The 25,564-nt window shown below is 58.3% G+C and overlaps 1 protein-coding gene across 1 annotated transcript in view; it reads right to left on the bottom strand.

Moving 5' to 3' along the window:
- Positions 1-903: 903 nt before the first annotated feature.
- Positions 904-25,564, bottom strand: part of LOC119103171 (protein crumbs-like) — a 25,952-nt gene continuing 1,291 nt past the window's right edge. The window contains 15 exon segments of the mRNA XM_037226621.1: positions 904-1,098; positions 6,336-6,476; positions 9,729-9,854; positions 11,358-11,518; positions 17,699-17,837; positions 18,330-19,001; positions 19,261-19,488; positions 19,490-19,502; positions 20,111-20,301; positions 21,117-21,170; positions 22,014-22,330; positions 22,854-22,956; positions 23,662-24,078; positions 24,081-24,230; positions 24,232-24,752. Coding sequence (XP_037082516.1) covers positions 1,030-1,098; positions 6,336-6,476; positions 9,729-9,854; positions 11,358-11,518; positions 17,699-17,837; positions 18,330-19,001; positions 19,261-19,488; positions 19,490-19,502; positions 20,111-20,301; positions 21,117-21,170; positions 22,014-22,330; positions 22,854-22,956; positions 23,662-24,078; positions 24,081-24,230; positions 24,232-24,752 — 3,302 coding nt within the window. The 3' untranslated portion in view covers positions 904-1,029.

Raw genomic sequence — 25,564 nt, 5'->3', positions numbered from 1 at the left:
TGAGACCAGGGTGCAGGAGACCACACCATGGCCACGCGCACGGCACCCCTAGCCCCGGCGGCTGCCGACACCTCGCCGACGCCGGCTGGACGGACGAAACACAACAGGCTATTATGAAAAGGACGGACGGTTGGCACAAACGGTCCATTTGGGAAACACATGCCGCTCGGTAAGAGCCAGCGGCCCGCTGCACGCGAGCCCAGCCAGCCAGTATAAAACGTGTCTGGCGCTCACATTGGTCCAACGCGCCCGCTAAATTGGTCCCAGCATCGTAACTCGCGATGTCACGCGTCACCAATCCACCAAAAAACACTCTCAAAGGAAAACCAACCGCGTCACGATTGTACCACAAACAATATGGTCCGGCGTAAAATGCGACGTCTAAAATCAGCCGCGACCCCTACAACGTGGATGGGATTAGAGTGGGGCAACGAAATGACAGCGGCCTCCCGCGGTCTGTTGCAACAGACGAACGTCACTGTGCCGCACCATGGAGAGGGCGGAGGCACGGCCTCGGCCACAGACGGACCGCATTGCGCCACACCATGGAGAGGACGGAGACACGGACTCGGCCACAGACGGACCGCATTGCGCCGCACCATGGAGAGGGCGGAGGCACGGAATCGGCCCTCCGGTCCGGCCTACGGACAGCGGCCGCTGTGGAAGCCGTCGCTCCTTTGGTCACTTCAACATCGCCGACCAGCCGGGCGTTCCTATCCGGTGAGACCAAACTCCAGCCGCGTCCACCCCACTCAGTCGCCGTCCCCAGCGGCCACGGCTTACAGCCTGCCACGAGACAGGCTTGCACAACGTCCAACGTCACTATCACAATGCCACCGTCAAAAACCTAAAACGCCGCCGGAAAACGATCCCCTGTGAGGTATCGGGGCGCGCGCTGCGCTCGTCACGGCTGCTGGCTGACGCGGACGCGTCACCGCTGCCTCTCGCTGGAATGTGCTGCGGACGGCTCGTTCCCCGTCGCCGGGAGTGTTCGCTAGGCGTGTCTCTACGCCTCGAGGGCGTGGCCCGTCAGATGAGCCGCTCCTCGGGCGGTGGCTTCTTCATGTTGCCCATCTCTACGCGCGGGTTGAACATCTCCTGCGGCAGAGAACGTCAGAGAGTCAGAGAGTCAGAGAGTCAGAGGGTCAGAGGGTCGGAGGGGTCAACAGGCGGGCGCGCGTACTGCACTGCGGGAGTGCAGCCATTAGCCGCGATCGCCGACCATGCGTCTCCGCCACCGCCGGCGGCGTGGTGGGGTTAGGGAGGGGGAGCGATGCACCCATGCCTCACCAATCGCCGGTCTAGGGGCAGGGACCGAACCGATTACGCTGCCCCAACAGCGTGGCCTGTTCGCCGCCGGCGGCTATAGAACGTGACCCCCCCTCCCCCCCCCCCCCGCTGGAAAACCGGTCCGAGAAACCTGAAATAGCAAATGAAACTGTGATTATGAAAACACGGTTCCTGAATTTCCAGAGCCAGGGGTTCCGACCGTATTACGTGCTTAAGCGCATCTTGATCCAACCTTTGCCACTCCATGAGTGATGGCTTCTTTGTCTAGGTCACGTCGGTCGTATTTTGCGCTCAGGCGCCCGACAACTTGCGTGTCGTACAACAGACACCGTGAAACACTTTGTACATTGGTGTACCCTATCTCATTACATCACGTGCGATGCATAATGAGATTAAATTATAACTGCACCAGCGACTCGTACGGTGAGGGTCCTCACAACAAAACTTGTGTACCACGGGTTTGATTCTCACGCTATTCCGGCATAAACTTCTACAAAAAACATGACAAGTCACAGGTCACATACAATGACAGGTTCTTATCGATCCCTAGTGTGGGATGGAGCGGGTTACACACTGTCGCTTTCCCTGATTTTGTAGCCAGCATCGCTCTTGCAATAACGAGGACATAGTTTCAACCTTCTATCATACCGATCCACTTGAGCAAAATGGTGATGTTCACTGCTGTTCAATGGCACAAACACGGCCCAGTTTTACACCAGCTCTCCGAAACCGTTTCCGTTCGTCTCTCCCATGGTCATCTTTCCGTTCGTCTCTACCGTGACCATCCATCGATGTCGCCCGGGTGCCTCCGAGCCTGTTCCTTGTCCAGAAAACGCAAAGAAGCCTGCGCGTTCGACAGGGGAAGACCGATGGACACCAGCGGCCCGTGCCGGCCCGTGTCATCAGTACGGCCCCGCCGCCGGCGGAGAGGTCCGTCAGAGGCTCGACGCGGCCGGGAGGCACACGGCCGGCGGAGCGGCACCGGCGGCCGGCGGCCCGTGCCGGCCCGGCTCACCAGTGCGGCCCCGCCGCCGGCGGAGAGGTCCGTCAGAGGCTCGACGCGGCCGGGAGGCATACGGCCGGCGGAGCGGCACCGGCGGCCGGCGGCCCGTGCCGCCCCGTGTCACCAGTCTGGCCCGCCGCCGGCGGAGAGGTCCGTCAGAGACTCGACGCGGCCGGGAGGCACACGGCCGGCGGAGCGGCACCGCCGGCCGGACCGGGCCGGCGACGGGCCGGCTGGGCGCCACGGTCGCCAGTGGGACATGGGTCGGGTGGACGCGACAGCTGCGGTAAACAACGCCTGTGGGTGGCGTTGTAGGTGGTCAGAGCACGGGCGCCGTTCCCACCTCGGACAGAGCGCAGCGCGGTCGTGATGCCACGCGGACGTAAAACAGAAGTACTTTGAGAATGCTTATCAGTCACATCAAGAAAGCTGTACCTCCTGTCCCTCTTCATGAATTGCTGTTATGCAGCCTGACTGATAGATCGACTGAGACGAAATCAACGAAATGAATCGATGAATCTCCGCGCCACGCACCTCATCATCTAGCTGGTGAAAGTGACAGTCGCATCAGATCTCGCCGAAAACATTCGTACGAACAGGAAAAGAAGATAGGGATGAGGAGAACTAAAGTAACTGGTATTGAACATATAAATATCCCACGACAACCGTGAAAGCACAATGCAATGCGCCGGAGAAAATAATTGAGTGTGATAAGGTCCGTTCGAGAGCTTCGAAGAATCGTTCAGACACGTTTTCCTCAGTCCAGTTGGTACAACGCAAGGCATCTGACGACGTTGTGATGAAATGTGGGTTTCAGGGGTGTAACTTTGAATGCTTTCGCGGGGGGGGGGCATCTGAGCCCTTCACCCCACGCAGACTTGAGCCTTCTCAATGCGTCTTTGAGCACCCCTCCCACAACGCCAATAAGCAAAAATGGAAATACGAGGTCAATGAAAAGCAGCAAGTGTCTAAACTGCTGGTACACCAGGTGCCTAAGAGCATCCATATCAATATCATCATTGTCAGATACCAGTATCATCACTAGTACATTGGCTTCAAATGGGAATTCTTTCCTAAAAAATTAAAACAATTTTGCAGATGACCGCATATCTTTCATTTTATTTCAAGTTTGAATTTGGACATCAGGGACGCAAATCAAAGTGGCCGGAATCCGGGGAGATATCAGGATTGGGAGCAGGTTAAATCAACTTGAACTGTTTGCTGAACTGTCCATCCGCCATCCTACCTAAACGATTTTGGAAGGTGGCACAACTGGTGGGTTTGAGTCTCAGAGGTCATAATTAAACGATTCGTCAGCGATTAACTCCTGACCACCCTGGAGACTGGGTGGCAATAAGCCACTGTATCATGACATTTCATGAAACGTGAACATTTTTGGCTAGGCTTATTCGTTAAACTGGAATTTTATATCGCAGCACAACCCCCCCCCCCCCCACGCCCACCTTACCCAAGCGAAAACAGGCACGGATCAGACCAAAGCGTCGCCACATCCAGATTACTTCGTGGGGAAAGACCCCTTGAAACATAAAAACAAGAACGTAATTTATGAATGGCACGAGACTGGCAGGCAAAGACGCCGAAATCGATGACACATTGTGCCGATCCTTGACACACGACACCCGAACGAAAGAGAGGAGAGGGAGAGAGGGAGGGAGAGGTGAGAGAAAGGAGAGAGAGAGAGAGAGAGAGAGAGAGAGAGAGAGAAGAGGAGAGAGGAGAGAGAGAGAGAGAGAGAGAGAGAGGAGAGGAGAGAGAGAGAGAGAGAGAGAGAGAGAGAGGAGAGAGAGAGAGAGAATCCTGTCACGTGGTAATTCGATTATCCGCGTCGTCGCGAAGCGCCCGACGGCGCGCTGGCGGCGGCGGCGGCGGCGGCGGTCGGGCACAACAAAAGGCCGCACCCCGCGCGTGACCAAGCGCCGCGTCCGCCGCCGACGTGCCGCCGACGTGGCGTGCCTCTAAATGGCTGTCGGCCGCTCGGGTGGGCGGCGGTAGGCAGCGCCGCTGGCGACGCTGGTACGCCCGGCCGGCCGGCGGCGTCGGACGGAGCCGGACCGGGGCAGGCGCGGAGACAGACGGGGCGCGGACGCAGCGTGGACGTCGGCATCAATGAGCGGGAGGATGGACGCGAGTTCTCCAGTGCCAGGCCGGCCCCGGCCGCCCCAGCACTGAGCGGGCTCCGCGGCTAGCGACGAACTATCCACACACCAGCCTCCATTTGTCTCGATCCATTGTTGGGGTCTTGTGCGACTCGTAGGATATGGCAGTGCCTACAGGCTAGCATCCATGTAGGATGTCCATAGATGAATTCCGGGTGAATAAATGTTCATCAAAGGCAGTTTCTGTCTGTTGAGGTTGTGCTTGAGAGGTAATGTTACGTAGTGTGGCTACTGACAGACTACGCTAATAAATAGTTAGCTCTTTTATGTCTTGTCGCTTCCTTGTTCATTTGTCCTCGTGCCTACTCAAATATGGACAGTAGTTGTTGGGGCGAATGACGACGTGATAGGATGGAAAGTGACGTGCCAGATTTACGAGCACAAAACTGTCTTAAAAAGTCGCTTGTGTCGTGGCAGGTGTTGAGCTTATCACTGTGATCCTAAAACCAACTATCCAGCATTTCAACCCTCCCCCCCCCCCCCCCCTCCTGTCTACAACGCAAACGAATGACATTGCATTCAATATGCAGCACACAGTGCCACCGCCGGAGGTCTTAATTAGTCTCGAGCCAGCACACGGCAGTTCCCAAACTCCACCCGCTGCGTGACCCGCGGTCCTTGATTAGCATCTCAGCGACGCGGGGCGCGCGGCGGCACCCGTCGATAGTCAGCCCGCTACTCGTCGGCTGCAGCACCTCACACACTTAATCCTCTCCTCCGGCCGATGGGGGTTTCATCGACGCTCCAGTAACCAGACGCGAGAATTGATGGCGTCTCTGAGGCGCGGACGGCGCGCCGCCACATCGAGCGGCGTCGAACCGCTCGCCGCCCTGCTGCGGAATGTGCGCCGTGACCGGCGAGCCGGGCCGGCCTCGCGCCGACAGGCCGCCGGACGGCGCGGCGTCCGGGCCGGACAGCAGCAGCGTGCGGCCGGCGCTCGGGGACGCCGCCGCCCGACAGGCCGCCGGACAGCGCGGCGTCCGGGCTGGACAGCAGCAGCGTGCGGCCGGCGCTCGGGGACGTCGCTGCCTGACAGGCCGCCGGACAGCGCGGCGTCCGGGCTGGACAGCAGCAGCGTGCGGCCGGCGCTCGGGGACGCCGCTGCCTGACAGGCCGCCGGACAGCGCGGCGTCCGGGCCGGACAGCAGCAGCGTGCGGCCGGCGCTCGGGGACGCCGCTGCCCGACAGGCCGCCGGACAGCGCGGCGTCCGGGCCGGACAGCAGCAGCGTGCGGCCGGTGCTCGGGGACGCCGCCGCCCGACAGGCCGCCGGACTGCGCAGTGTCCGGGCCGGACAGCCGCGGCGTGCGGTCACCGGACTCGGGGGACGCCGCCGCCCGACAGACCGCAGCAGGCCGACCAGCGACAGGTCCGCTGATGGCAAGCGGGCCCATCGTCCGCGGCGGCGGTGTGGGACACACCGTGGCCCACGGCCGCCAGCGAGCGCAGCGGCAACGACGGCCACCCAGCGGGCACCTCGGGCGGCGCGCGATGGCTGCTGGGTGTTGGCGGCGGAGTCAACAGAGATCGGAGGTGGCAGTCTATGTCGAAGATCGCGCGCCACGGCACTAGGCACATACGGACAAAATGAGTGGAAGCCATCGCCGATTCTTCTCCAGGTGGTTGCCGTGGACGGATCTAGTTTGACCTGAGTCCACTACAGCACACCGCAGCAGCACGAGGGCAAGCAGCGAGGTGCGCTTGTAAAGCTAGCAAAGCCCGTTTGCACTCACGCTCGAAACGTCCATCGTTTTCAAGAAGCAGTCGTCAGTGTGGCAAGCACACACATTACTTCTAATCTTAAGCAGCAAGCGCACCTACCGAAGTTTAAAGTGTTGGTGGCCGCACTGGTTCCGGCTTCCTCACCTGTCGACTCGGACTGTAGGTGCCGCGCGTGGCTCGCTTGTTCTTGGCCATGGTTGTGAAGATGACCATGCCGACTATGGCCGCGAGCAGCAGTATACTGAGCACTGGCGCCACCACCATCATGATCTCCCCCGTGCGCGACTGGGGAACACCCAAGCACCGTCAGCACACGCTTCACCAACAAGATGCGAACACCGTAAAACGCCTTCCATCGCGGGTTTGACTTAACAGTCAGCCATAAGCATATTGGTACGCAGGACACTTAGCTATCGCATATGCACAGGTGCGTACGCAACAGTAAGACGACTTGCTTGACGTGGGACACGCGAGATGATGACAGAAATAGCGTTATTGCGTGCGATGATGCCAAACTTTTGAGAATGCAGCCAGCCGCCTCTGAAACCTTTACTCAAACGATTCGTATCGTAGGTCACGTCTGTTTATCCTTTAGGAAGACCTGAGAGGACAAAGAAGCCCACTAATGCTATATTTAGCCGCTCGAAGCATGCCGTTTTTGCAGGTGTAATTCAAGGCCTACTCTGTCTCCAAGTTTTTGTAGTCTGTCCATTTCATGACGACTTTTCGTCCTATTTAGCTTGTTAATCAGTTCTTTGAGGCGCTCTGTTATCCACTGCGGAGCACTTGTCTTACATTTGTACTTAATTTCAGGGAGGTACTTTTCATAAGCATTCTGAAGTAGCAGTTCTAGTCAAGCAGCAGCCTCGTCTATATCATTTATTGCTGCCATATCTTGCCAATCCTGGCAGTAAATCCATCTGCCAAAACTTCTGATGAATCAGTCATTCAAAGGACGTGCGAAGCACTAGGGTTTATATTTTTCTGCTTGTTTTGCAGCCAACCATACTATAGTTTGTGGCATGTCGCGCCAATGGGCAATAGGTTTAGTGGTGCACTTGGAGAATCAAAATCAGTCAGGATATTGTCCAGTACGGCGGAGCCTCTTGTGGGTTTCGTAACTATTTACGGGGACCCAGTTGACAGGCTAACAATTCTGCATCAAATGTTGTGCTAAAGTCTCTTACCAAGACAGTTTTGCTCTTGGCCTTGAGGATCGAAGATGATCAAATGTTTCCAGAAGGTGGTCAGATAGCCTTTGCCGGCGACAGACTGATGCATCAGGAGGGAGGTAAACTCAAGCCATTATGATGCTGTCGAGTTGCAAAGGTCGAATGATGCTCCAGTAAACTTTAAGCTCGTCTGGGACTTCAATTTTGGGTTCTGTGCACGGCAAGTTACTCTTCATGCCTGTGGCGACTCCTCCACCATTACTTTTATTGACCGCCATCAAGTTTCTGTCTCGTCGTAATGCTTCATCTCCGACTTGGAAAATTGGATTATTTTGGAAGGTCTTGCCTAAGTGGGTTTCTGAGATTATTGCTACATCTATATTATACTTGTGCAACACCAACCAAAGTTCAGCTTGCCTAGCGGTTATACAAAGTCCATTCATCTTGGCTGTAAGAAAATTGAGATTTCCTACGGCTTCGATTCAAGTGATTTGTTTTTATGAAAGTGATCGGAACCAGAAATCAATGTTATACCTCATCTAAAAAATCAGGCACTTGGCTGATGATATCCTGCAATACGTTTCTAGCGTCCTCAAAAGTGTAAAAGATACCGGTCATGTTGAGGCCTCGAAAAATGCAGGACATCATCCTTGGTCGCAGATCTATGAATCCTACCTCATGGGTGGCACCCAGCTCGCATGAGTGCTGTCGCAAACCGTCAGTCTTCAGAATGCACATATCCGATATTCTTTTTTCAGGCAGTACCTCCTAGTGTGATGTGGGTCGGCTTCTTCCAACATACGAATTTCTTACAGCAGACCACTAAAGTCTATAACGAACTGATGGCTCCGAATTAAGTTTGCCTTTGTTCCACAACGATGGTCAGGGGGGGGGGGGGGCAAAGACGACTGGCAGTTCCGGAAACAGGCTCAGAAGCTCCGCGGCGATCGTAAAAATAAGACGGCCGATAGATGATCCCAATAGAACCCGATGTGACGTTCCACTGCCAGGGCATGCGGTCCGTCACAGCCACAAAGCCTCAGGGCGAAAGGGAGCCGGTAGAAAGCCGATGACACTTTGGGCGCTAAACTGATTACGCCCAGAGACAAATGTAAGGGCCTCCTGGAAGTTTAAGGTCATTCCCAACACGCTTGTGAGCACAAAACGGTACAGACCTGATATGATCAAAGTTCATTGTCGAGAAAGTGTGTCGGGGCGATCAGAACCAGGTATTGCTCGTGCGGTGAACGGGCTTATCACGCGTTGCTTTCAAACGCCCTGAGACCAACACAAGGCCATCGAGACTTCAGTCTCCGTTAGGCGGCCTCAGAAGCCGTACATGGTTTCAGTGGTCGCAAAAACGAACGCGGGTGTGAAATCTAGCAGAAAGACTCTAAAAATGGAATCACAGGCTCTCAGAAGTATGTTCTAAGCAACCTAAAACGTGTAGAGGCTATCCGGGATACCATGACCAGCACGCGCTATTCCGAGACAACCCACTGTCCACTGGATCAGTAATCGACAGTAGTCCCCTGAAGCTTCAGGGGGATGCCAACGGCTCGCGCTGGACAAATGGAAGTGCCGGAACGGCAACTGAGTCTATGAATAACCTCCATAAAACTAAAATTTACCGCATGCATGAGCACACGTACAACTCTAGAGGCGCACACAGTGTACATACAGCGACGTACATACTGCAGCAGAGGTGACCTTCAACTCTGCGCACATGGTCAATGGTAAACCACGAACCTGTCTCGTTTCGAGACAAATCTTGTTAGTAGTCATCTACTTTCTACTATTCCCTACGACTACTTCCGGTCGCAAAATAGCCGAAGGTACATTTTTCGATATAAATATTCCCAGAAAGTGTGAGAGCAATGTATTGCTCTTTCTGAGCATTAGTCGGGATGCTGAGTTTTCATGGCCAAAATTAACTCTCAACCAGCTTCTGCCGCCCTTGCAGCCGGTGAGAGCAGCGGAAGACAAGGCCAGACAATGTCCCAATACGCAGTATGATTCTAGCTTATTCTTGAGTTCCTCTAATTGAAAACATTGTCTCCATCTTTATCTAAATTGAATAGCTACCGTTATCTTAATGACCAAGAGAGACGCAAATACTTTTTGTTCGCCAAACATTGTTATCACGGAGAACATCGCAGACAAAGACGGGCCCGCAGCCGTCGTCCTACAGAGAGATGAGACCGCGGTACGCTACCATCATCCTGACACGACATTACCGTCGACGACGTACACAACCAGCAACATGACGTCGGGCCTCCAGCAGGCGGCAGAGACAACCCAGGCGGCACGGGCAAGCGGCGGCGTGCCGGCAGAGTTCCCGGCGTCCCGCGCACCCGGCACTTACCCGGTCCTCGCACGTGGGGCCGTAGTAGCCGTCGAAGCACATGCAGGTCGTGTTGCGGACGCTGTAGTTGTTGCGGTCGCCGTCGCAGTAGGGCACGCAGACGCCGCCGTTCTTGCAATCGTCCACCTGCGGCAGAGGAGGGCGGTCGTCGGAGCCTGACCTATGGGAACGGCTCACATCCGCCGGAACGCAACAAAGGTCACGGCTCAAGGCCGCCGCGCCGCAGCGCCGGAGACCAGCATTCGGGAATAGCCCCATCGGTCCGGTGCTCTCAGCTCCGCCCGTGCGCGATCCTCCTCCGGCAACGGTCGTGTGAACTGCGGACGTGCGGGGCGGGGGGCTCTACGCCACGCCACGCCACGCCACGCCGGGCCGCCGCTCGTCCGCCGCCGCCCGTCCACGGCTGCCCAGACGCCGGGGACGCCCGGGCGACGCCCGGCTATCGGTCGGCGACGGGGGAGGGGAGGGGGGGGGGGGCACTCGACGGCGGCAGCTGGTCCCCGTCGATGCATATACCCAGGCTTTATGAGCGCCGACACCAGGTGGGATGAGTCCGGACCATGCAATATGCATGTGTGCATATCGTCGATATCCGGTCGACGAGAGCAATTAGCAGCTCAGGCGTGACCAACACGAATGGGCCACACACGGCACGTTGTTTTAGCGTGCTTTTCGTCTCGGTACTTATGACAAGCGTGAGGGTAAGATCTAAAGGCGAAACTTTTCATGAAATGCTTTGGATGCACATACCATTTTGGGCTTACTCTTTCTATGTAACGACATAAATTTAACGCTAATTTTCTGAGATGTTGTGGATCCAGCTGCGTCCCCAATTGGCGTTAAGTTACACAAATGCCAATATTCGAGCAATCAACTGCATTTCAAACATGACTTGTTAATCGAGCCCCGAACATTAAAACCAGATTCGGCTATGGCTGGCTAATAATCGGATGGGTGGCAGGCGGCTGATTGCCTTGTTGCTAGCCGAAGTAGAAGGACCGCGCCCGCTCTGAACATATGGCTGCATTGTTTTGCATATACAGCACGGTCACCAAGAAAACGCATCAATCTTCGTTGAGGTCGAGAGGATGGCAACTTCAAGTCCTCGACTTTGTGCCTGCCGAACAACGAGCAACCTGAAAGGCATGGCTTGAATGTACCACGGGGACCCAGGAGTTCGCAGAACACTTATTTCTTCCCTACGGCCCTTATCCCCGTGTTCTGCAGCTCCCATCCCTCCATTTCCCATCTCCATCGCACCCCATTTCCCATCGGCATGTTTGTCCTTCGAGCCTTTCCTGACAGCATTAGCGTTGCAGCCCATCCGTGTGAGCCTGACATGTGCGCCTATTGTCGTCATCACTTTAAGAGCTTCCAAGCGTTCCACTCCTCCCGTTTGTTTTGAAACGAAACTCAGAACGAACTTGAATAAGGGAGCGGCTGCTCGTAAATTATCAAATTTAACGGTAATAGTGTCAGCGAGACGCCTTCAGCAGCGGGAGGTCCACAAACTGCTCCTCGCTTGATGAGCGGCATTGAGTTGGTCCGCCTGTCAGGTGCGGCGTTCGCTGCCACTGCGCTCTCGCGCCAGGCCACAGCCTCATCTGCGAGCCGGTCGCGTCCGCTCACCTTCTCGACGCAGTGGTTGTTGAGGTCGCACGACCTGCCGCAGAACTCGGGCAGGCAGGTGCACTCGAAGCTTCCCGGCAGCTCTGTACAGTTGCCGCCGTTTTGGCACGGCGAGAACTGACACTCAGGGGTGTCTGTGTCGCAGAGGCGTCCCGTCCAACCTGCGGGCAGGGTCAGAGGTCAGGTCGGGTCATCCGTCAAGGCACAGGTCAGGCCAGTGAAACCAGGTAGTTTTGCACGCAAAAGCGGCACCGGTGTGGCTGTGGTACCTTCATTCCCCGGCGCCGACACCTGGTTAGCCCAGGTCATGCACCCAGGGCTATGATGGCATGGTTGTGTCGGCCTGGCATCCCAGTAAAGGCAACAGGTAGGATCAGGCCTGATCTGATCGCACACGAGCGCCATTAACGCTCTTGCGAGACCTGAGCTTCCTGGCGTCTGCTCCTGCAGGGCGCACGCCGGCCAGTGTCCCATCCTTCCGCTAGTCTAGTGGACGGCAGGCCCGGAGCAATAACACCTGTCGCCCCCCCGACACATAGACTTTGAGCCGGCGCCGACTGGGCTGTAATTCCCTACGCCGCCCTCCAAAGGTCAAGAGCTCAAAGGTCAGGTGTGTCTCGGAAGATGGATTCATCGATCTTCACCAAGCGCAGACGCAATTGTTGGTCCAGTGCGGCGGATGTCCAGGTGCCGTTGCATCAAACGTCAGCAGAAGTCGCCCTCGATGCCGGGTCAAGTGACGCCCAGCGCCCGGTCGTGGGTTCCGACCCGGATTCAGCTGAGCCGTCGCTGGCGACGACGGGGTCTAATCCGCTTATCTCGAACGCCAGTGGTGTTCGGCTTGACGACTTCCCGCGCTGCCATCCGTCCGCAGCGGGGGAAACCGCAAAAAGCGGCCGTGAAGAGCCGGCCGGCGGGGAGCTCCGGCCTCCATCCGCGCACTACCGCCTGACGGGGCGTCGCACGGCCTGCTGATGCGACCCGCTCCGGACCGCACCGCGGGGCTGCGCCGCTCTCACTGCGCGGACGCTCGGAGCGAGCGGGTGCCGATCGCTCCGCTGGTGCCCGCAGGGCAGAGCTGCGCCGCTCTCATCGCACGGACGCTCGGAGCGAGCGGGCGCCGGTTGCTACGCCGGCGCCCGCAGGGCAGAGCTGCGCCGCCCTCATCGCACGGACGCTCGGAGCGAGCGGGCGCCGATCACTCCGCCGGCGCCCGCAGGGCAGAGCTGCGCCGCTCTCATCGCACGGACGCTCGGAGCGAGCGGGCGCCGGTCGCTCCGCCGGCGCTCGCAGGGCAGAGCTGCGGCCGTCGACGGCTTGAGGTCGGGCAGGGCCTGCTGCGGCCGCCCCACCGGAGCGCCGCCGCTGTCCGGGGGCCCGGCTCCGACATCGGTAGCCGCCCGCCCGGCTCAATATCCCATCAGCAGGCCCCGATCTGCCTGATCTGGTTTCGAGGCTGGAGTTAAGGATCACTGCTGGACGCAAAATGACGCTGTCATCGCCCGCGGCGCTAACGGATGCAGCGGAGTCTGCCCCTGACAAACTGACAAGCTGAGCTCATTTGACGGAAAACGAAGCTCATGGATAGTCCACTGACAGATGCCGTGGTGAGAATAATCCTGCGTTGGGTGAGAACATGGTGAGAACAGTCCTGCGAGAGCAACCCATCGTTGGGCGAGGACGCCGAGCTTCTTAAAACGCCCGGCACACATGGCACTGACGACACTGATAGCAGCCATGGCAGACGAACAAACATGATCAAGCGCGACTTAATGCCCTGTCCGTCAGCGTGTTTACACGCCGTAAACGAGGCAACGCCTTAAACTGAAAATCAAACACCAGAATTGAATTACCATCTGGAGCAGAGAGCACCTCCCAGGCATCGCACCCACTGCCGTACAATAGCTAGGCCCGTTGTGCTGCCGAGGAGAGCCAGAGGATGAAGGAGGGTCCAGTCAGGCCTCTGTTCAGCCAGCTACTGCTTAGCCGCCGGTCGTAGCCGAATCGCACACGCCGCTGGCGCCTACCGAGCGGGGCGCGCGTGCTGGCGCACGGTACCCTCGGGGGTAATCAAGCGCAGTTCGTTTTGTAATCTCAGTAATCATTCATCAATATCCACACACGCGTTGCTTGTCTTCCCTTCGATGGTCTCCCGATGAGTTTTTCACGGTTAAAGGGAGCTACACACGCAGTCAGAACGAACCAAAGATGTTTAGATCTTGGGGTTTTAAAAATATGTTCTGGAACAAGCATAACAAAATACGAGATGTAAAATTGAGTAAAGAAACGTGTTGTACTTCACACAAGCGTAGATAACATAAAAAACCACTCCCGCAGCAAATCCATTTCAGTGCAGACGAGCCTCCAAGCCCCCAACGCATTTTATTCCAGACGAAAGTCATGCCTCTTCTCTGACAGCCCACCGCAATTATTTAAATGCAACCAGCTGCAGGCGACCAATAACGCAGGCACTACAGCGGGGGAATATTCCCGAACATCAGAGCCCTGCCCGCCGCTGTCCCAGATCACGCTGGCTGTCACGAGCTGCTCTTTCCTTCTGTTTCATTCATCGCGGCACTCCCGATGGAGCTGCGCCAGCGGCGCCGCGGGCCCGGCGGCCTGCCGGCGGCCGCGCGATGGCCGCGCGGACCGGGGCCGGCCGCCGCTCCGCCTGCCCATGCTAGTGACGGCGGCCGCGCCCGGGCGCCGCCCACCTCGCAGCCGCTGCCATGGTGCGATACAATATTTAACTGGGGCGAACAAGCCCATCTGGGCAGCCGACTATCGACCGACGGGGCACCGGCAGAGCCATCTATCGGCGCCTGGCCGAGTCAGAAGCGGACCGGACTGCGGCGGTGCTGAAAAGGTTTAGACTGACGGTTCGGGTGGCAGAGGAGCCACGGTGACATAAGGGCTCAGATGGCACAGCGACATAAGGGCTCTGGTGGCCCAGTGACATTAGGGCTCAGGTGACACAGTGACATTAGGGCTCAGGTGACACAATGGCATAAGGGCTCAGGTGGCCCAGTGACATTAGGGCTCAGGTGGCCCAGTGACATTAGGGCTCAGGTGACCCAGTGACATTAGGGCTCAGGTGGCCCAGTGACATTAGGGCTCAGGTGACCCAGTGACATTAGGGCTCAGGTGGCCCAGTGACATTAGGGCTCAGGTGGCCCAGTGACATAAGGGCTCAGATGGCACAGCGACATAAGGGCTCTGGTGGCCCAGTTACATTAGGGCTCAGGTGACACAGTGACATTAGGGCTCAGGTGACACAATGGCATAAGGGCTCAGGTGGCCCAGTGACATTAGGGCTCAGGTGGCCCAGTGACATTAGGGCTCAGGTGACCCAGTGACATTAGGGCTCAGGTGGCCCAGTGACATTAGGGCTCAGGTGGCATGGTAACATAAGGGCTCAGGTGGCATGGTGACATTAGGGCTCAGGTGGCCCAGTGACATTAGGGCTCAGGTGGCACAGTGACATTAGGGCTCAGGTGGCATGGTAACATAAGGGCTCAGGTGGCCCAGTGACATTAGGGCTCAGGTGGCCCAGTGACATTAGGGCTCAGGTGGCCCAGTGACATTAGGGCTCAGGTGGCATGGTGACATTAGGGCTCAGGTGGCCCAGTGACATTAGGGCTCAGGTGGCCCAGTGACATTAGGGCTCAGGTGGCATGGTAACATAAGGGCTCAGGTGGCATGGTGACATGAGGGCTCAGGTGGCCCAGTGACATTAGGGCTCAGGTGGCACAATGGCATAAGGGCTCAGGTGGCCCAGTGACATTAGGGCTCAGGTGGCACAATGGCATAAGGGCTCAGGTGGCATGGTGACATGAGGGCTCAGGTGGCCCAGTGACATTAGGGCTCAGGTGGCACAATGGCATAAGGGCTCAGGTGGCACAATGGCATAAGGGCTCAGGTGGCCCAGTGACATAAGGGCTCAGGTGGCACGGTAACATAAGGGCTCAGGTGGCACAATGGCATAAGGGCTCAGGTGGCACAGTGACATAAGGGCTCAGGTGGCCCAGTGACATAAGGGCTCAGGTGGCCCAGTGACATTAGGGCTCAGGTGGCCCAGTGACATTAGGGCTCAGGTGACACAATGGCATAAGGGCTCAGGTGGCCCAGTGACATAAGGGCTCAGGTGACACAATGGCATAAGGGCTCAGGTGGCACAGTGACATAGGGGCTCAGGTGGCCCAGTGACATTAGGGCTCAGGTGACACAATGGCATAAGGGCTCAGGTGGCCCAGTGACATTAGGGCTCAGGTGACACAATGGCATAATGGCTCAGGTGGCCCAGTGACATTAGGGCTCAGGTGACACAATGGCATAAGGGCTCAGGTGGCACAGTGACATAGGGGCTCAGGTGGCCCAGTGACATTAGGGCTCAGGTGGCCCAGTGACATTAGGGCTCAGGTGGCCCAGTGACATAAGGGCTCAGGTGACCCAGTGACATTAGGGCTCAGGTGACACAGTGACATAAGGGCTCAGGTGGCCCAGTGACATAAGGGCTCAGGTGGCCCAGTGACATTAGGGCTCAGGTGGCCCAGTGACATAAGGGCTCAGGTGACACAGTGACATTAGGGCTCAGGTGGCACAGTGACATTAGGGCTCAGGTGACACAGTGACATTAGGGCTCAGGTGGCACAGTGACATTAGGGCTCAGGTGACACAGTGACATTAGGGCTCAGGTGGCCCAGTGACATTAGGGCTCAGGTGACATGGTAACGTAAGGGCTCAGGTGACAGGGTGGCATAAGGGATGGGTGACACGGTGGTTTAAGGGATGGGTGACACGGTTATATAAGGGCTCAGACAAATGGAAGAACGGCAAAAGGGACCGCACTGGTCATCAGATGGAATGAGGGCCAACCGACCGATTGTGGTCCGGACAGGGGACCGAAATGGCGCCGGTGGTTTGGGTCCCAGATGGACAAATGAGAGAAACTACAGGTGGAATACCGAGGATTCGTACATGATCAATAATTCCTGGCGCCCAACTTACACGAACTAAATGTCTGTCTGCCAGTTTTTAACGCACGCATCACTGTCGGCCTTGCACCTATAACGGCGGCGGGCTTCGCTCCCTCTCACCGCAGCGGCCGTGTATCACCTCGCGAGTTAGAAAATTGGATATTGCTTTGTGAAACGGTCGAAGCAAAAACTATCCCACAAACTGCCACTGCTATCCCGAGATTGCGGGGTCAAAGCTCTCGCGATACTGGCTGCATTTGACAGGACCTCTGGTCAAAGCTTTCCAATCCAAAGAGCGTTGGTCGGAACACAAGGCGGACTCCCCTTGGCACCTGCGTGTTCTGGGGTTCCATTGACCCCTTGACTCCGCATACACTGATCCTTTATCGCCTTTAGCCAATGAAGCAGGGCCAAGGAGCTAGGACTGTTCCATGCAGACGGCGCGTTACAGTAAAACCGAGCTAGGCAGGCCCGCCAGCCCCACCTGCACCTTGTGGCGTTCTCACGCGGTGCCGGCCAGTCGGGCAGACAGGTCGCGGTCTGCCCACGTGTGCACCGCGCTGAAGCGTCACTCCCACTCATGAACGAATGCTGCGCCCACTGGTGTCCGCAACCACCTCCTCTGCTTTCCTCAAATACTAAGCGGGTGGCTAGGCAATACACAGGAATACGGGTGGATAGGCAATGCACAGAATAGTACTTCTGAGCTGTGCGTTTACAGCTTATGCCCGCTCGCTTGGAATACATAGCCAGAATGATAAAATCAGACTACTGATTCTGAGGTAGAAAGACCCGGCTCCCACCAATGCCGGGACAGAATGGCCCAAACGGCTGGGACCGAGACGGGGGGGGGGGGGGGAGTTATGGGGGTGTTCTGCACCGTATCCCACTCACGATCAAGTCTCGACCGTGAGCACAATTATCTGTCTGATCCAACGTCGCCAGCTGCTAGGGATAGGTGCTTCAGTAAATAGCCTTAAGGACATTGCACCCAGATGGTAGGGAACCGACCATCGGCAGATGAATATGTCCTTGCTTCACACAGCATTTGTATGTAGTTTTAGCCTATCATATCCTATCAATCATATTGTAATATCCTACCCTATCCTGCCCTATCCTGCCCTATCCTATCCTTTTCTGTCGTATCTTGTCATATTCCATACAGTTCACCTCACGGAGCTAACGCTTGCATTCGATGGTTCCAGGGACCAAACACAACTTCCTACGCTGGCTAATTAGTGATGGTTTGTTTCTCTCGGGCAATACATCCCAAACCTAAAGGCCCGAAACTTTCTCAACAATGACAGCAGCCTTCCGCTCAGCAATTTACAGCCCAGCCCACAGCTTTGAGTCTGTCCAACGTACCCGACGGGCAGGAGCACACGAACGAGTTCACTTGGTCGAGACACGTGCCGCCGTTCTGACAGGGCGTCGAGGCGCACTCGTCGATGTTGATCTCGCAGTCGTCGCCCTCGAAACCCAGCGCGCACTGGCAGGTGTAGCCCTGCGAGGCACACCCGAGGCGGTGATCAGCGCCCCACGAGGTCAGCACGATATGCACACCGGAGGGCATGGGCCCAGACTACAGAGACATGGCAGCGTTGCTAGATGACATCCACTTGTGACAAGACAAACGCATAACAGATGAGACGGTACTTATGACCTTATTCTTTGTAGAATAGCCAGGAAAGTGGGGAAGTTCGTGGGATAGAGATACTATCTTCTCATTCTTCCGGCCATTCTACGAAGAATAAAACAATAACTACCGTCTTACCTATATGCATAATGTTCCTTGCAAATGCACTCAGCGACTTACAAACGCAGAATAAAGAGTTGAGCCGAGAACGCATATTGTAATGCAAGACAAACAAGAGCCTGACGTGAACAAAACAAACGTCCATGTCAACAAGCCACTTGCGGAGCTCAAAAATTAATCGGAAAGCGTTGTCTTGCCGCCGTTGTACGGCGCCCTAGCCAACAGCCGACAGCAACTTACGACGCCGGGGTTCGATGAGCAGGTGCCGTCGTTCAGGCACGGCTGAGGCTGGCAGAAGTCCGTGACCAGCTCGCAGTCGCGACCCTCGAAACCAAACGGACACGCGCACGTGTAGTTGACGGCCACCTCGCCGTCGAATACGTCGACGCAGACGCCGCTGTTCTGGCACGGCTTGTGCGTGCAGTTGACGACCTTCATCTGCTCGCAGTCGCGGCCGATGTACTCGTCAGTGCACACGCAGGTGTAGTTGTTGATGCGGTCGACGCAGGTGGCGCCGTGCTGGCACGGTAGTGAAGCGCACTCGTCCACCTCAGTCTCGCAGTGCTCGCCCACGTACCCACCCACGCAGGCGCAGGAGTAGCCGTCGACGCCGTCCACGCAGGTGGCGCCGTTCGTGCACTCGTTGCCCAGCAGGCACTCGTCGATGTTGTTCTGGCAGGTGGTGCCGTTGAAGCCGGCCGGGCACGTGCAGTCGAACTCGTCGGCCGGCGCGGCGCACGCGCCGCCGTTCTGGCACTCGTGCTGGTAGCACAACGTGCAGTCCTCGGCCACGAACTGCATGGGCTGACGCACGGCGAACCTGTCGGCGGCTGAGCTGTTGACCGCCTCATCGGACAGGAACGGCAGCAGCACGCCGCCCAGCCGCACGGCCGACAGGCAGCCGCGGAACGGGCGCTGGGCGGCCGGCGCCGCGCCCAGCCGCACCTCCGCCTCCGCCACCAGCTGCGCCAGCTCGAGCGGCGCCGGCAGCGGCAGCGGCGGCAGCGCCTCGCCGTCCACGGCTGGGCGCAGCTCGGCGGCGTCCCAGCGCAGCTCGAGCCGGCGCCACGCGCCCGACAGCAGGTCGGCGTCGGCGCCGACCGTCAGCTCGGCGCCGGGCCAGGCGAGCCGCGCGCCCTCCGCCGTCAGCGCCAGCGTCAAGCCCGCCAGCGGAGAGCAGCAGGCCGCCGGCACGGCTGCGGAACGCCACCGAGATGGAGTCGAGCGCGGCGCCGGCCGACAGCCGCGCCGCGTACGCCACCGAGCTGTTGACGCCGTTGAAGGTGGCGTTGGCCACGCACTCGTGGCCGTCGGCGAGGTCGTGGCAGGTTGAGTCGCCCGGACACTCGTGCCACACGCAGTACTCGAGCTCGGTGCAGGTGCGGCCCTTGTAGCCCTCGCGGACAGGTGCAGCTGCGACACGCACCGGACACAGTGTCACCACCAGCGGCATGACGCGACCGGCCAGCTGATGTCCGGCCAGTTTTGTGGCTGCAGTGCGCTGAGACAACTGTATGCGCGTCCACCAACGTCAGTTACATTAATTAGCTGTCTAGGATTTCATTCTCGAGTTGCACACTGCTGTGGAAGAATAAGGCCTACTGTGCATGACGCGCGTACCTATCATCACGTAAAACCTCACGCGCCTCGACCACGGTATGCCCTGATCTGCGCTTTTCACTAAGCAGTGCTAAAGCGCTTCGTCGGATTTGCATTGCCTTTCCTGGAGTCCTCTGTGTTTCACTAAACAGTCGCGCACTTCACCTCCCGTTCCCCGTCATCAACTCTCCTATATCGTTTTCTGCTGTATGACTCTATCCACTGTAAATCCCCCTCCTTATCGTTTCCGCCTTGTTCCGTTCCGTCTTGTATGCTGTCCGACTCTGTCCTGTTCCTCCTCTATCATATATGTGCTGTCCCGCCCTGCCTCACCCTCTCCACCCCTGCTTTACGAATTCTCCTGCTCTGCCCGGTGATATTTGTGACCCGCGGCGCCCCGACCTGTCCCGCCGCGGCCTCACCTAAAATCGTTCCACGTGACGGCGCACGTGCCGTTGTTGCTGCACGGGCCGTCTCGGCACGTGTCGTCGCTGACCGAGCCGGCCAGCACCCGGTCAGCGGTCACGAGGCCCAGCGGCGGCGGCAGGCGCAAGCTCGGGTCATTCAGCGGGTAAAACTCGACCAGGCGCGTCTGGCCGGCTCCGTTGATGATCTGTGGACAGCAGCCACCGCCGGCCGGCCACAGCGTGTCACAGCCATGCCGTGGGGAGTCTGTAGCAGCCCACCACCGAATCTCGTGCGGAAAAAATGACGGTCCGCAATCGCGACAGGAACCCGCTAAGGCCGGTTAGTTCACTGACGAAGCGCAGAGATTCGGTTCCGAGGAATGAGGACTTCCTTGAACGCGGGCACGCAACCACACCGGTGGGGAGGGTTGAGCCCAGTCAGCATTGCATGTCATCGCACGCACGCACGCACGCACGCACGCACGCACGCACGCACGTACGTACGTACGTACGTACGTACGCCCGCCCGCCCGCCCCGCCGCCCGCCCGCCCGCCCGCCCCGCCCACCCGCCCGCCCGCATGCACGCACGCACGCACGCACGCACGCATGCACGCATGCACGCACGCACGCGTGCACACATGTGCACGTGCACACACATGTTATATACGCCCCACATGTATGTATATATATCTATATATATATCTATATATATATATATGTATATATATATCTATATATATATATATATATATATATATATATATATATATATATATATATCTATGGGGCGTTTGACCTCCTTACAGAGGCACCCCCGGTCGCCCTGCGAGCTCTGTCCGAGCCCACGCCGCGGCGCGCGGCATGGCCTTCTCACCCGAACCGTCCTGGCAGGCTGCCCTTGAAGACAGGCTGCACGCCTCGCTCCTCCACCTGGCGGCGACGGCGGCGGCGGCCCGGCTCCGGCACGTCGCCCAGGTACAGCACCTGGACAGAGAGCGGCGCCGCGTCCGGCAGCGAGGCGTTGGCCCGCTCGGCGCCGTTCACCAGCACGCGCATGGTGTCGTTGCGCACCACCTGCGGGGACGGTGACGGTCAGGCCGCGCTCGGACAGACGCCGACAGAGCGGCAGGGACGGCGGCGGGGGAGGCACAGCCGCAGCGTCACAGCCGCAGCGTCACAGCCACAGCGTCACAGCCGCAGCGTCACAGCCACAGCGTCACAGCCGCAGTGTCACAGCCGCAGCGTCACAGCCGCAGCGTCACAGCCGCTGTCAGCCGCAGCGTCACAGCCGCGCATCACAGCCGCAGCGTCACAGCCGCAGCGTCACAGCCGCAGCGTCACAGCCGCAGTCACGCCGCAGCGTCACAGCCGCAGCGTCACAGCCACAGCGTAACAGCCGCAGCGTCACAGCCGCAGCGTACAGCCGCAGCGTCACAGCCCTCGTCACAGCCGCAGCTGTCACAGCCGCAGTGTCCACACAGCCGCAGCGTCACAGCCGGCGTCACGCCTCAGTGTCACAGCCGCAGTGTCACAGCCGCAGCGTCACAGCCGCCAGCAGTCGTCACAAGCCGCAGCGTCACAGCCGCAGTGTCACAGCCGCAGCGTCACGGTCGGGGGCGTCACGAGTGCAGGGTCGAAGACAATGAAGTGAAGCCGTGACAGTCGGGCACACGCCTGGGAGGGGTTCCCGGGCCAGCTGGTCTGTGAGGCAGCTCTGGTAACACTAGCCTGCCAGCCGAGGCTTTCATCGCCCCCAGGGCAATCGGCCCTGTGAAACCGGAAATAGCATCGGTACCGACGTGCGCCCCACATCTACACATGCCAGCAGCCTGCGTCCTTGTGACCACGCGACGCCTGCTCCGCATGCTCACGAGACGGCGGCGACTCCTCTGCCTCCGCCGACACCGGCGCACCCACCCTGACAAGGTTGTTGACGCCGTCGTCGAGCCGCGGCCCGGGCACCTCGAGTAGCTCCTCGCGGTCGGCGGCCAGCTTCAGGCGCAGCTGGAGCAGACCGCCGGACAGCTCGGCCGCCAGGTAAGTGATGCCACCGGCGCCCAGCACGTCCGCCACGTCCGTGCCCAGGTAGAAGAGCATGCCATCCGGCTGCCGCGTGCGCGCGAACAGCGAGATGTCGACGAAGGTGGTGAGCGAGGCGGCGAACGCCGGCTCTACCGCCACCGACACCAGCGAGCCGCTGCTGTTCTCGTGGTTGAATGTGGCCGCCGTGATGTCTGTGGGATCCCGCGTGACGGAGGTTAGAAAAGGCCAACACAGAACGGCATTTTGATACCCTTAGAAACAACACAAGAGCGTTGCGCAAACATTTTTAGTTAAATGTTCATCGTGCATTTTGGGGGCAACGGATTTCGCCCCCGCAGGTCATTTAGATGCCATATTACCAGAAAATGCCGAAGAGGCCCTTTCAATATTCGCTGGGGGCAATCCCCCCCCCCCCCGCATCACATCTGCCCGCTAGCTGTTCCGCGCGGACCGCGTGATCGCGCTCAGACTGCTGCACCTGGATCCAGGCACCACAAGCAGGCGGCGGGCGGCGGGGTTGCGCGGTCGCTATCGTTAAAGGCCGGTGCTGCATGCCAAACCGCCAGCCTTCAATGACACGGACAACGCCCACGTCCGCGCCATCACCAGCTAGTCGCGTGTCCGAAAAAGAACTGGCCCTGGGGCGACATTGGCTCCTACGGGGCGCCCACAGTTTCAGCACCACAACAGTGGTCATGCGACGGCGCTGCGTACTTCGGTCACAGACTGGGCCGAGGAAGGGCCGAACACAGTCGCATCTGTACCGGCTCCACAGATCCACGCAGGCGCCGGCGTTCATGCACGGGTTCGGGGAGCACTGCAACAGATCGGCACACCATGCTGTGACCGTGCACGACACGGAGGACATATCACAAGCGCACTTAGTGACAGCGTTAAGGAGCTAATACTTGGCCGACGAATGCACGGAAATTAATGCTGTGAGTAGGGAGTACGAAAAGCTACGACAACGCAATTAATTATTAAATCAATGCATTTGAAAATTTAAAGTTACGAAGCAAAGAATATCACCAGGCTGCAAAGCGGCCAGAGGATTCCGGCCCGCCAAAGCTGAAGCAGCTGAGAACAAAACAGTTTTGCATTGCATACCTACTTCATAATACCACACATCATAGCTCACCTCGATTTGTGACAGTCCACGGAGAGTGGGATGTGTAAGTTAAACGGAACGACGATATAAAATTGACGAAAACTGTTTTGCCTTCCAAGCATTTAAGCTGAGTTCGTAAAGGCGCCAAGGCTGAACGACACGACGCCCGTACGCAATAATCCCAGGCTGCAATTTGTCGTGTTACTAATGGCCCAGTCTCAAACAACCTATCATGGAGTCTCCGTCTGCTCAGTAGCAAAGCAGCCCCAAACTCACTGCTATTCAGCATCCTACCATCCACGGAACCTCACCGGTTCCAAACACGAACAAACAGCTTCTTGTCTGTCTTACCATGCCGTCCGCCGGCTGGCGGTGAGTCTGCGGTTCGTGAGCCTGCTCGCCACCGGCGCTCACCTGTTCCTCGCGCGGGCAGCCTAGCGTCAGGTTCTCCTGCTGGTCCTCCCGCAGCATCGACGGCACCACGGCCCCGCCGTCCACCATGATGTCCTGCATGCAGCCGACGAAGCCGCTCGTGTTGACGAACAGCTGGAGGTGGCTGGCGGCCGCGTGACCCAGCATCGTGCTGGCGAACCGCGTGTCGTCCGACGAAGAGACGCGCAACGGTTCATGGGCGCCGCTGCCGTCCACCGACAGCGCCGCCGTTGAGCCGTTGATGGCCATGAGCACGTGGTGCCAGGCGGCGTCGTGCAGCGCCGCGCCCACCGTCAGGCCCTGCAGCGCGTTCTGCATGCTGCTGAAGAGGTTGACTGCGCCGCCGCTGAGGCGGAGTCGGAAGAACGAGTCACCGCCGGGAGTGGCCCTGGCCGACAGGCCAGCAGGCCGTCCGGCAGCGTGGTCCGGAAGCGCAGACTCAGCGTGTAGTTGTCGGCGTCGGACGGCGAGGACACGCGCACGTGCGACGCGCCCTGGAACGAGGCGGTCGTCTCCTTCTCGCAGAGGTCGCCGTAGAAGCCGGGTGGGCAGCCGGCAGCGGAACATGTGCTCCGTCTCATTGACGACGAACGGCTGGCACGTGCCGCCGCTGAGGCAGGTGACGTCGCGGCAGCCGAGCAGCGCCACCGAGCAGTTCTTACCGCCGAAGCCGTCCTCGCACTCGCACACGTAGTCGGCCACGCGGTCCTGGCAGACGCCGCGATGGCACGGCTGTAGCCGCACGAACTCGTCGATCTCCGTCTGGCAGTGCTCGCCCTCATAGCCAGGCCAGCACTGGCACGTGTAGTCGTTGATGCCGTCCACGCACGTGCCGCCGTTCTTGCACGGCTTGGAGGCGCACTCGTCAATGTTGACCTCGCAGTCGTCGCCGGAGAAGCCGGGCAGGCAGAGACAGAGGTAGCCGCCGGCCGTCGAGAAGTTGTAGGTGGGCGGCAGGCCCGGGATCACCAGCCCCATCTCGTACAGGCTGCTGTTGGACTTCTCCACGCAGGCGGCGCCGTTCTGGCACGGGCTCTGCTCACACTCGGCGATGTCCGTCTCGCAGTTCTTTCCTATCGAAGGAAGGGACGTCGTCAGAACACGGGAGGTAGACAAAAGTGTGCGCTGAGGTAAACGGTTGGCGTACTATGCATTAAATTCCTGGTTTAGATGCAGACGAGCGGTTGTTGCGAGTGCGGGCGGAGGGCGAAAAAAGCGAGCAGAAGAGCAAGAGCGAGAGCGAGATCAGGAAAGAGAAAAAGAACGAGAAAGAGACGTAACGCCTGAATGGGGAGATGAAGATGGACTGCGAGAAACTGGAAAGACAGAGACGAAACAACTGCCAGTGCATGGTATTCAATCGGCCCCGAGTAGACAGGAGAAACAGCGCACAAAGTATACCCTGTGTAAAAGGCGGTGGCACATTCTGCCTTGTCGATTAGAGCTCTAGCCGTGTTCAAGCAGCAGCGATCTAGCTCAAACAAGCCTGTGCGGCGTCGAGACCTTTAAGCCGTGCGAGGCCTCACCAGCTCCGCCAGAAACAACGCAGGACTGCCGTATGCTTGTCGCACATAATACACTTAAGCAAATGAGCGTATTCAGGACGGGACCCGGTAAGCATGTCTCTAGCCTCCTCAACAGGCAATGGGCGTGAATGCAGACACTAATGCTTGGCGTCGATGTCCACGGCGCATTCCCACGGCCATTCTGCTGATGACTGCCGGTCCGTACACCGATGCATATCACTAGACATTGGGAAACCGTTCTGACACGACCCACAACCAACATGCATGCATAATGTCGGCATGCATCACGTCCGCCGTGCCACCACCGTACGCTTCGCGTCAGAACAAGGCTTGCGTATTCATGGCACCTGTGCGGTGTC

Source organism: Pollicipes pollicipes, unplaced genomic scaffold (genome assembly GCF_011947565.3).
Source record: "Pollicipes pollicipes isolate AB1234 unplaced genomic scaffold, Ppol_2.1 Scaffold_5724;HRSCAF=6776_pilon_pilon_pilon, whole genome shotgun sequence".
Lineage (NCBI taxonomy): Eukaryota > Metazoa > Arthropoda > Thecostraca > Pollicipedomorpha > Pollicipedidae > Pollicipes > Pollicipes pollicipes.
Note: the sequence above shows the minus strand (reverse complement) of the source record. Positions and strands in the feature narration are given on the sequence as shown.